Source organism: Catharus ustulatus, chromosome 6, assembly GCF_009819885.2.
Source record: "Catharus ustulatus isolate bCatUst1 chromosome 6, bCatUst1.pri.v2, whole genome shotgun sequence".
Taxonomy (NCBI): Eukaryota; Metazoa; Chordata; class Aves; order Passeriformes; family Turdidae; genus Catharus; species Catharus ustulatus.
Genome location: NC_046226.1, coordinates 25,149,470 through 25,162,352, shown reverse-complemented (window position 1 = coordinate 25,162,352; position 12,883 = coordinate 25,149,470). Strand labels below are relative to the sequence as shown.

Below are 12,883 nucleotides of genomic sequence, written 5' to 3'. Positions count from 1 at the left end.
CTATAACTTCAGTGTATTTCAGACAGCTACACACATAAAGTTTTTCACATTCCAAAGCCATTTTTTTATGTTTTCAAGTGTTAACATATGAAGATGGGGGTAGGGAACCTCCAGTCAGGAGCAGAGAATTCTTTCCTGAATGGGATGATGAAAACCTCATGACAGTAACATCAGTAAACACTGCTAGCTCTGGAGACAGTCCAGTCCATGGAACAGGGAGTAGCCCTGCACTCAGGATATCCAGCTTCAGGCTTAAACCTGTCACTACATCCATGAGTGCCCTCCGACAATTACTTCATAAAATCAGCTGCTGATTAAGTCTTCAGAAAACTTCTGAGTTAGAAACCTGTATCAAATAATGCAATTTTGAGTCCAACATGTGTGTTCCTCAGAGCTTTACCATTAAGGTGCTACCATGGGCCAAATAAGCAACACAGTACCAGGCTGCTCCCTGAGAACCACCCATGTGCATGCTCCATCCAGATCTACTTGACTCTACTTGAGTCACTGCACACATCAATATCCCCATCTGTATGTTTGAGGTAATGGTACTTCCTTCTTCTGTGAAGTGCTTTGGGATCCATTGGTTAAAATAACAAGTATCATCTTTATTTTGTGACTCACTAGTGTTGCAAAAACATCCAGCCACTTGGAATTGTTGGCACTGCATTAAGAGCTGGTTATACACAAAAGAAAGCATAATGTACATCACCTTCATATAAATACACAAAAGATGTCTCCTTTGTGGCCATATTTGATCTAAAACTATTTGAGTATAATATAAATCAATATGTTAAAGTAAATTATCAGGGAAATTCTGTCAGTCAAATTTTATGCATTCCTTTACTCTTACTTTATTAAAGGCTGTACCATCATTTAAATTTTACAGCTCAGCACCCGTTCAGAGTAAGAATAAAAAATGATGGTTTTGAGACACAAGTCCAGATAAAACAGAGACAATGAAATGAAAGTGATAACAGTAATATCAGATGTCACACATGGGTGCATGTAGACCAAGGGCTAAAGTGAGAGTAATTGGCATAAGAACAGTTTTAGGGAAAGAAGATCTATTACTCTGCATATATATGTCATGGACTATGAAGAAGGAACTCTTACTAATCAGCCAGAAGAAATTCTGGAATTCTTTGATTGTGGGGCACCTAGTCTATGCTAACACATTGTTTTTCTTCTCACCGCAGATATGTGAGACCAATTTCCCACAAGGCAATGTGGATTCTATCTTCCAAACGGCACAGGCATGAGGGCTCTTGCTGAGGAGTGTTGTGGTCAAAAATAAATGTACTGATTAAACAGTTGATAATTTTAATGATGTACTATGAGAACGTGCTGTGTCCCTATCTAATTTTTGCAAGCTCATGCCCCCTGAAAATATAGGAATACTAACTTTTCTAATGGTGAGCATTTATTCTTTAAAGATGTGCAAAGGAAGAACAAGGATTTAAAGATTCAGCCCTAAGACATTAATTTTATTCATGAAAGCCAGCAGATTTATCACAGGTTCCCAGTTTAAACCACTACATTGTCCTTTATAATTTCAATTAGAATTCTCAATTCAACAATTTTTTATAAAACTCGAGGCTTTACATTTTGGATTATGTTATTTCACACAGAAATGTGAGCATTATTTCTGATACTCTAAATTACAAGTTTTTAGTGAAGTCAGCAATAAACGCAATAGTATGGTAAGAAGATGAAAATGTAGAATAATGTGAACCACAGAATAATTCTAAACGTGGCAGATGAAAAGAAGAAAAATAAGTAATATATAATATTATGAACTATGGTGATGCATCAGGACATATACAGATTGACATTTTGGAGGTGCAGTGCTTTTTTTAGCATCTTCAGGCTCATTTTAGCAAGCCTGGTACAAGCATTAAGAGTTTGTAACTGTGAGACAGGCCAGTAGGCCTGGAAGAGGGATGGATCTATGCATTGATTTTTTTTGTCTTGAAGAACAAGGGCTAGCAGACTTTCTGCAGTGCTCAGGTTGAAGTTACTGCTCCTGAAATGGAGGCAGAAAAGGCACCTGTATTTAAGTTTGCAAGATCACAGTTTCTGAAACTGTCAGTGTAGGTGAGTCTCTGCTGAGAAATAAGATTCTTGAATGTAGCAAGCAATCATGGGTCCAAGTTCACTTCTACTTCTCCTGGTCTGAAAGTGCTAACAAGAAACTGAGGAGTGGGGCATAGTGGGGAAATAGCTGTGTGGGAAATAACATCTTAATCTACAACTTCTGCTTCCTTCAGAGCGCTGAAAGCAGAGCCCAAAATCTGGTCTTCTGGCATCACAAGAATTTATGCTTCTCTCCTTTATAAATGCACATTGGGAAAAGGGATTTTCGGTATGACTGACAATGTCACGCTTTCCTGGCTGGACATTTTGTTGAAGGTTTCATTGAAGGATAGTATTTGTATCTTGTGCAACCCTTATTTCAGAGCAGGAAAGGTCAGTGATAATGTGGTGAGTGCTAGAGACTGGTGCTATCCTGCATGGCTGCCAACTCTGCCAGTCTCCTTCCCTGACCTGCTGGCATTTAGCAGCAGCAGAGTGTTTTCTGGAGCCAGGTGGGAGAGCCAGGTCTCAAGAGCACTGCTGCAGTCTCTCAAACACTTGTTACCATGACATGCCAGGCAAGACAAAGGAGAATGCTAGCAAATTCCTTAATTGAGGCACGATCGCTGATATCACATAAACCAGGAGTCCTCCAGCTTTGGCATGTTTGCTGATGACTCTGCACTCATCCAGCTCCTGCTTAGTCTTGGCTGTTCTCCCACTTACTCCACCCATAGCTGACAAGTTTTGTGCAGCTTTATAACCCCATTAATGCATGAGTCAGGGTGCTGCTTATTAAAAAAAAGGCGTGTGTGGTCATACAGACAATTATAGGTAAAAGAGAGTGGTAAGGTGGTGTTGAGAACAAGACAGGAATAATTATAAAGCTATTGGGCTGTGTAAATGTGGAGGTAATTGCTCCTTCCCAAAGCAAATTAAACATAAATAATCAAATAGCTCAGCAAAAGTAATGAAGTCTCAAATTAATGACAATTGTGTTTTGCACTTTCCCAGGACCATCTAGATCTAAGAAAGGCTAACAGGCACTTTAAACTGTAACTTATTAAAGTGTGGAATTATAAAACTGGAATCCAGGACGCTACTACCCTTCCTATTTCAGGCAAGTTAACAAATGAATGAGAAAGTAACAGCTTTCTTGACTGAGTGCCTCCCAAAAAAACCAACTATAACCCAGAACATTTACTGTTAAAATTATGAGCCCATGAAAATCCAAGTTTATAAGAACAAAGTTGTTTACTGAACTGAAATAAAAGCATCCATCATTTTAATGCTGTAACTGCAGATTAAGACAATGCAGATGGGCATAATTTTCCATTCTTAATATGAGACACAACACCATGTGTCTTTAATATAGATACAACATATACATTCAGCTAGAACATTAGTTTATTCTTACATTTCAAATTCCAGCTTAAGTCACTATAGAAAAAAAAAGCAAGTGAATACAAATACAGTAAAGATCACAATGACATAAAAATCAGTCATTTAACGTAATCTAACATCTTATTTGTAGGATCTACAGAAAATGAAAAGTTTTCTCTGTTAATGGCTTGAGTTAATACTGTGTCCAAAGATTTTCCCCAATAAGCATCAGATTATTTTTATGTTGGCTATAAAGCTGTCACTCCTCAATAAACAGATAAGCTCCTGGTGGGTTTACCTCACTGTCAAAGATCTGTCAATTCATGCATCATCTCATAAGTGAAACCATAGAACCTTTACTGCATGGCTCCTAGCAAATCCAGCTGAGCAGAGGTTGCTCATCACCTGAGAGGATTCCCACCACTGCAGCTCCTGTGCAATTGGTAGTGACTGGATGTTCCCAAAGCAAGTTCACAAAATCCCTGAAGTTAATAGTTCTGCCTCCCTTTACAAGAAAGTTATGTGACCTTTAATGCTCTGCTCGACTGAGCCTTCGTTTAGTGAGTCTCAATTAAATTTTATGTTTTGTGGCTCCCACTTTCTTGGAAGACAAGAAAAGAGTTCAAGGGATGGATCCTTCTTTGAAGAATTTAATTCCCCATGAAGAAAATAAAGAGATACTCAAAGACTGGGGGAAGGGAGTTTTTGTAGGACTTTTTCCTGTGGTTTTTTTCTGTTTGTTTGTTTGTTTGTTTTTTGTGTGTGTGTTTTTGTTTGATTTTTTGTTTTGTTTTTGTTTGTTTGTTTGCTTTATTTTGCTTTGTTTTATTAAAAGATTTCTAGTGTTTTGTAAAGACAAAGGAGTTTACTGATTCTTTGAAATGGAGAGTGTTCTGTTAGTGGTTAGACAATTATTTCCTCTGTCCTTTTCATTGTAATGAGGACAAAATCAGAGGGGTGGTTAAAGAATTCTGGCGGTTATTTGTGATGAAGAAGCTTTCTATGAAATCCCCAGATTGTTACAGTGATACTGCAGTAATCTAATACCAGTTGATTTTCAGTAAGAGCCGCTGCAGCAAATGAAACATTTGCATAGGTGTGCATAAAAAAAATATTTCCTAGGCTGATTCTGCATACTTAACCTCAACATAATAAGGTCAAAAAATTAAGGCACGATGAAGTGTCTTGCCTAAACAGGGCTTTGACATTCTGGTTTACCTTAGTTGCTACTACATAAAAATGAAAGTACAAATCAGCATAAGCAATATTCCCAAATGTAAACATTTTCAGGGACAGGTCATTAGTAACACTTCTTTTCCCACTGTGTTTCTTTATTTAGTTATGGGGTTTTTAGTTAATTTAACATAAAATTACAGATGCCAAAGGGGAATTTCAAAGTACTGGAGAAAGATGCCTAAACCCTTTTTAGTTTATTTTAGCTCTTTTCACTTTAGTTTATGCCTAAACTCTATATAGATTTAGATATTCATGTATTTTCAGAAAATGACACACACCATTAGGGGTGTTTCATATTGCCAATATGAAATAAACTTGGGGCATAAATTATTTTCTTATCCTTCCTCACAGATCTATACACCTGAGCCTGCACACCTCATACACTGATTTCATTTGCTTAGCATCTAAATGTGAAGTCCTTTCTTGGGGTTCTCTTCTTCATATTTTTGTGGTCACACAAGGAATGTGTTGTCAGGATTAAAGTTTCCACAAACTAAAATAATTCACATTCCTCCGTCACTTCCTTCACAGTTGTCACAATCACCACACTCCAGAAAACTGGACAACTTGTGCAGACAGGAATGAAAGACTCACGGAGTCAAACAGGTTGTTCAGGATTAACTGATTTAGTTTATTTTTATCTGAAATTTAACATTGTAGTTCATCTGAGATTTTTTACCTCATTTTTTTCCCTAGTGCTTACTACTGATGTCTGTTTAAATGTGAAATTCTGCCTCTGTCTAACTTCCTGGAGAAAAACAGGTATTCATTGCTTTTTACTTGGATCGGTACTGACTGCTTTTGAAACAGGCAAATAAAACTCTGCATTAGCTCTTACCCAACAGAAATTTCGTGCAATCCACTGCTAAATTGTGATTTAAATATATAATATTTTCATGCAATCATTTTGTTTTTCCTGCTCACAAATTCATGACTTGATACAAACACAAAAAATACTATGGTTTAGTTCTAGTATCGGGGCACAAGAATTCCATAGGAAATAACCTATGAATAATCAATTACCTTGGAGGATGTCTCTTGATTTAGACTCTTCCTCGAGATACAAAAAATACTAGTGAATTGGGATGAGATAAATACTGTTTTCATACTCACTGACTTAAATATTGAAACTAATTTTCTATTTAAAAATAGTTCTACATTATTGTAAATATTAATACTTCCATAGTTTTCTTTGGAAATGCAATAGAAGTTAACATAAACAGCCCAGAAAACCTCAAAAGCCACAGATTATCATTTCTGTGAAATCTTTTTAGCTTTTAAGCTTTTTGATGTCCATTGTAGTGAAAAAACACAACATTAACCTCTCAACAAAAATGAATTTACAACCAATAAGGGCAGCTGGGACAACTTCCTCTTTCAACACCTAAATGAAATTTCTTTGTATGTCCCTACTTTCTCATCTCAAACCATCCGGTTCCATATGGATGTACTTAGGTATAGCTTAGCTAAATCTCTTTGCAAGAAACAAAATTTGTCTCATTATTAATTTTCACTGCTCATCTCACCTCTGTTTTTCCAGTGTAGCTTGTGGATGCAAAAAGTCTATGTCTCACTGCACCTATGCTGCCCACATACCCAGCATCTGCTCCACTATATAGAGGAATATTTCCATTTTGATGAACATTTAGGTTGATGGTCTCATGATCTCATGATCTATAGGTTGGACTCGACGATCTCAAGAGGTTGTTTCCAACCAAATAGTTTCTGTGATATACAGATTAAAAAAAAAAAAAAAAGGTTGCTATTGTATTAAAAAAGTTAATGGAAAGCCTGCCAGCTATTCAAAGCTGGGATTTACTAATTAGTTACCTTGATTAAAGGCGAGCTTCCAAAGAGCTCCTGTGGATAACAGGCTTAACGTTAAGCATATGATTGAGCCTATTATGTTCACTGGCTTTAACTGGACTGCTCATAAAATTAAGCCTATATTTAAATGCCTTTCTGGATCAGAACCCAACTCCCCTAGAGGAGCTCAGCCTTAGAGCAGTGGTACCTTATGATGCCAGTACACTGATGAACATAACTCTTTTTTCCATATTCTGTCAAACTGAAAAACTGTGGAATTTTGCTTACACAGGTCCTGGAAACATTGTCTGCCACAGATAACTGGGAATGCCACTTCATCAGAGCTTGTAAATATCAGAGCTTGATACACTCAGCCTGAGCTAGTTCAGAGCACAGGACAGGACACAAGAGCGGAGATACAGCAATACACTGATGCAGCCAGCCTGAAACCACTGGTGCTGAAGAAGGGTTTGCACCAGTGTCTCTGTACAGCTGTGCATTCTGACATATTATAATAACCAAAATTGGCATTGTGAGTCTAATTTAGACTAATCAAGACTTCTCAAACTGTGCTCGTTATGTAAGACTACGTTTGCCAAATTCTTGCAATTGCAAAAAAAAAAAAAAAAAGAGTGGAATATAAAGAGGATCTAATGTCTGGAAAATGGGTGATTAAGAAAGGTCGCATAAAATTGACAATTTTAAAAACATATACTCTTACCCTTCTCGTTGGAAAATAGTCCTAAAACAGTCCCCCAGGCTCTTGTAACTGGTTGGATCAGTTTTCCCTCTTTGAATTTGGAACCTAAAAAAAATACAATTTACATCACAGCATGAGAAGTCAGGGATTTTAAGTCACTTTTAACTTTCCAATTATTATATAAAAGGACTTTAAAAGGTTTTTTTAATGTCTCTGATTCATTATTATATACTGTTCCTGATATACTTATTAACACTGTTTTCATAGAAGCTGTTAAACCAAGGAAAAATAGAGCTTTAGTAGTAACGTTTTTTGTAGTTTATGGAACTCACAGTATAACTATCACCTTTGACATTTACACCTCTTTCTAGTTGTTTGAAAAATAAGCTGTTAACCCTGTGCCTGATCCAAAGTCCACTGAAACTAATGTGAGGGTTTGAGTCAAATCCTGCTTTTGAAAAATGTGAAATGGAATACCATGGTGTTGTTGCTCTTTTATTTATATCTGACACAATTACAACAAAAATCAAGCAGAGACATGATCAGATATTAGAGCACCATTCATTTTTCATAATTCAATAATAAGATGAACAATAAAGGCAAGCAATTATTCTGATTGAAACCTTATTTTCTCTATTCACATTTTGACAACAATAAAAATTTTAACATGAAGCTTGTGGCTTTGAAAGGAAAATCAAGATTATGATTTAAGATTGTAAACTTCTTATTGTTATGATTTATGGATAGCAACAGTGAGTTTAACAAACTATATTATTTTACTAAGTATCTCAGTTAGAGGATCTATTTCTTTCAGTTTCAAAACTGCAGCTGGCATATTCAAGTAAATAGAATGGAGATGTTTAAATCAATTTTTAGCAACATAACTGCTTTTTAAACTGCTAATTACCAAACAGCACTAAAAACCAAAAATATTGCTGTTGGAAATTCCAGTCTAAAACAGCCTCACATCAGGCAATCACTATACTGGTTTTATCACTAGGTACAATACTAACTCTACACAATGGTTTCAAGGAATAATTCACATTACAAGTACACCACATGCCACAGATATACTGCTGTTCTGAGAAACATCAATTGCTTCTTAGTCTGATCACAATACTGAATCTCATTTATATAAGATAATGAACCAAAGTATTTTTAACTCAAGGTTAAACAGCAATTTTATCCTCTTTCACAGAATTCATTAAGGTCAAATCAATATTTGTATTGTGGCTAAAGCTATTCATTGTTTTGAACATCAGTATTTCTGTGCTAACACTTCTAAAATTTTCTTCGTTTGAGAAAAAAAATTCTAATGATGCAATTCTTTGGGCAATTATGAAGGCAAGCCCACACCTTTTTTGAAAACAGTTAGAAGGAAACACTGAGTCCCTCTATAGTCCTAATAAAAGTAGTTCAGGCACATCTGGGATCTCTATCTGGGGTAACCTCTTTTATTAGCACAAGAACTTGCTGCCAAGTTGGCAGAGAGAAGAATGCTATTCAATAGGCTTACACTCAAATAAGAGCTGGTGCATAAAATTTTGTCTGAAAAGATCCCTTGGGAAGGCTAACAGTTGAAAAAAAATGCCTCAATGCCATCACACAAAGTCCAACAGCAATATCAGCTACAGAAGCTTTTACATTGCGGCAATCAAGCAATCCAAATTATGACAGAACCGAGTTTATATGCACATTTTAATATATTTAAGACATGATTGTTTATACATTTCAGTTCAAAATCAAGAATGTCTTTCTTTATCTTAAAGAAAACTTGCAAAAACTCACCAGTAACATATTTTTCCAAGTATTTAAAAATATAGTTTTCTTAAACCAAACTCCTTTCCTCGAGTTTCAACATTTGGTCTCTTTGCAAACTCAAAAAAGCATCACTGCTTCTCAAACATCCTTTGAATAATGCACTTTGCTCTTTTTCACCCTGCAAATGCTCAGTGATGTCCTACTTGCACTTGTGTAAGGTTCCCCACTAAATTGTACATGCAAAACTGTTTGTTGAACTGAGGCTTTAATTCCAGAGTCACAGCGGATCTCAACAACATAGTGAACATATTTATATAATTCTGTATTAGAGCTTATACACTGGCAAATTCTCAACTGAGTTTCAATGATTTAATAAAAATATGTCTTTGATAACAATAATGAAAGTAATGGCATGAGAAATGCAATAATCCTGTAGGTAATTTATGTTTTATCAGATGAAGGATAACTTCTTGCTAAAGAAGTTAAGTCAAAGAAGCTTTAAATTTATTTCAGATATTTGTTTCAATACAGATAAAACTTTTGTATTAAATGAGTCCATTTGTAACACTGAGTCACACAAATAACATATTCCTTCCTTTAGGGTTTTTGGATCCATTCCTTCCCTAGTAAATCTATTTTATAGCTTTAACTGCAATTCTAAAATACATGCCAATTATGTGCTTCAACCTAGATCTGCGAATTGGATTCTTTGATTCAGAATTGCTTGCCTCAATAAAATAATGTGTAACTTTTTAATGAACTAGTTAATTGATCACCAGAACTTGTTATAAGAAACAGGGAAGAGCTGAAAAAAAAAAATTTGTTTCTTCTCCTGGAGATAGCAGCAGCAGCGTCTATTAGTAGACTTAATAACGCAGAAGAGGTAAAGCATTCCCTTAAAAAAACCTGGCCTGTTTTTAATGATTGTTTAGAGGAATGAGCACAACTGGGGGATATGTAATGGCTTTCTCTGCTTCAAATCTACTCCTTTCTAAAAGCACTATAAAACCACTGAATTTCATGCATTTTTGAAAGTTGGATGGCTGCCTTGTATCCTTTTAGCATTTGCTAGACCTAAAAAGATAAATTCCCCTCTAAATACCATCGGTACACTAACTTCTGATCTAATAATTTTGAAGTGTGATGGCAGGCAGCCCTCAGTGACATGCTGAACAGCCATATGTGCAGAAATGCTTTTCCAGGGCTGGGATGCACAACCTCCTACTCGCCACCAGCATCTGAGAAGTGTCAGAACTCACTGGACACTCCAACACATTGTGTGTCTACTGCAAGCTTTATCACTTCAAAAATGAGCATCAGGCTAACTTTCTTCCCTGTCATTTTCCTGCTTCTTGGCTTTCTGGGCAGAATAAAGCAGTGCTGAGCACTCCCAGCCCTGGAATGCTCACAGAGCTGTGGGAGGCACTTTGCACCCCAGGTTACCTCTTCCTACCCAGAACCAGCCAAGGCATTTAGTGCTTGTCCCCTTGGCTCCTTGCAGTTCCCACATCCATCTCCCATGCCATGAGGGACCTCACATTTTCCTTTTCTGGCTTGTTGCAGCTGTCCAAAGGGCTTGGTCTTGCATGTCCCCTTTGAATGAACAGTACCTTTGCAGTAGCTTCATTAGACACCAAAGTGCCCTAATGTTTTAGAAAACATTGGTGTCCTTCCCTGTTCCCTGCAGAAGACACATGGTTGAAGTCTCTGTAAAAAGTGGGAACCATGTAAAAACTATTTGAGGTTTTGGGGTCTGTTCAAAAGGCACTGAAAACCAATGATCTAAACCCATGAAAATATTTTAACTTACCCACACGAATCAGTTCTAAAATTTCTACTTGTGTAATGAATAAACTTAAATTATTGTTACTTTACTAGCACTAGAGAACATTCCTTTATGGTTATAACAATCCCAATCAATAAGTCATAATCAATAAGTCTCAATGGGATCTGCCTGAAATTCCATAATGTAGAAGATACTTGAGTTCTTTCACCAGTTCTCCAAACCAATTATCATTTAACAAGTGATCCATCATGCTGTGGAGCAATGACTCTACACAAACACGCGCATCTGTTCCCAATGCCTAACTCCTCACAGACCTTGTTGGTTTTTTTAATAGCCAGAATGTCATTCTGAATTCAATAAAATCCTCAGTCCTGATAATGCTTTTCTGACCCTATTCCTATTGCAAAAATCCTCTAGGTAATATTTTCTAATAGAATCAATATATATAGAAGAAAAAGAGATGCATGTGCTTTCTGAAAAAAAAAAAATTCTCTCACATCCCTTTATAATATGAATATGCTAATTTTTTAGTTCATGTTTGTTGAATATCTCATCAAAGTTGTCTTGTGGATGTCTGCTACTACATTATCTAGGCATTTAGTGTTTAAAGCTTGTTTACCACAATATTACCTAAAAATCCTCCCCATTTTATTTACTGATCTGGGCTGGAGAAAGCTTTCTAATTCATATTGACATTGTTTTAGTAATCTTAAAATCTAAAAGGAAGAAATCAGTATTTTCATATCTAGATTGAAGCACATAATGAGCATTTGAGTCCAAGTTATGTAGGACAACCACAATGTGATATGGAGCAGTCTAGACTCATCAAATTCTTGCCACTGGGTTTGCAAAGACTATACCCTCATGCATAAATTCCAGAATTTCTTGATGTTTTTATGCAGCACTGCTGACTAGTTTCTCAGCCACAGAGTTCAGAGGGAAAGAAAAACACTGACTCAGAGAGCCAAGCTTTATACCAGGCTGCAGTGCTTGCCAAGGAGTGGCAGTCTCAGCTGTATTTTTCCTTCTCTGCACATCTCAGCAGGATTTTATCATATGTTCTACTCAGTTTTGAATCCAGCTCCTAACATTTCCATTCATGGCTGGGGTTCGTGCAGTACCAAAGCAAATAAACTTAGGAACTGACGTATATAGATGCTATGAAGAAGATAATTACATAGCATAAAAACAAAACAAATTAAAATATCTCCGCAGCTTTACATCTAAAACAACTTTAAAATAAATGTATGGTCTTTGAAAAACTGAAAACATGTACAGTTTTTTTGCACTTCCAGTAATTCCCATGCTCCTAACTGTATTTACCCTACTCTCATATGTTGATAAAAAATGTATTTTCTGAAGTTTTGTAAAAACATACATTATTTAACGGTTCACATGGTTATAAAAAAATAACTGCATTACATTTAAAAAAGATTTTGATTTGTTAAGTTAAACATTTATTCAGGTGTTACTATGAGCATTATCTACTGATGCTTAAATTTTAGGCAAAACTTTGGACTGGAAAATGGACCTCGATAATATAATTTATTTCACTTTTTGGCTCAAGTTCTTTGAGTTGCTAACATTACTTATAGGATAATAACTAAGTAGAGAGTAAAATTCTGCCACTTATTTTAACAGTAAATCATAGGAACTGTTAAGGAGGTGAATATTACTTTTCAAACCACAAAAAGCCCAATTATTTTAAGCAAAAGACACGAGTTTTGCTACTGCAAAGGTCATATTTTGAGTGCTTCAGTATTGCTATGATGGTTATTTAGCTCTCAAAACCACGTAAGAATATAATAAAATAGTAACATAAAGAACAGGTAAAGAACAGAACTTATTCCAGTTATTCTCCAAACTAGCTGTAGATTTGTCTCAAATCTATGGTAGTTAGATTTTTGTAGTTTAATTTTCTTACAGTTCATATTTACTTTACAGAAATAAACCAGAATCATATGTAGCAAAGCATTACGAAAAATTATTTCAAAATTCATCACAAATAATTTCATTTTGTTGGAATAAATGATGCTCATTAAGTTTATCCACCTCTTTGAATTTTAGAGGAATTTGTTGGGCTATTTAATAAGAAAAAAAAAAAGAATACTAATAATCGAAATAATTGTAAAGAT

The 12,883-nt window shown here is 35.7% G+C and overlaps 1 protein-coding gene across 2 annotated transcripts in view; it reads right to left on the bottom strand.

Moving 5' to 3' along the window:
* Nucleotides 1–12,883, bottom strand: part of SLC25A21 (solute carrier family 25 member 21) — a 234,743-nt gene that overhangs the window by 51,600 nt on the left and 170,260 nt on the right. For both annotated transcript variants that reach the window (XM_033063843.2, XM_033063844.1), the window contains exon 3: nucleotides 7,223–7,306. In XM_033063843.2, the coding sequence (XP_032919734.1) occupies nucleotides 7,223–7,306 (84 nt within the window). The remainder of the gene's footprint in view (nucleotides 1–7,222; nucleotides 7,307–12,883) is intronic.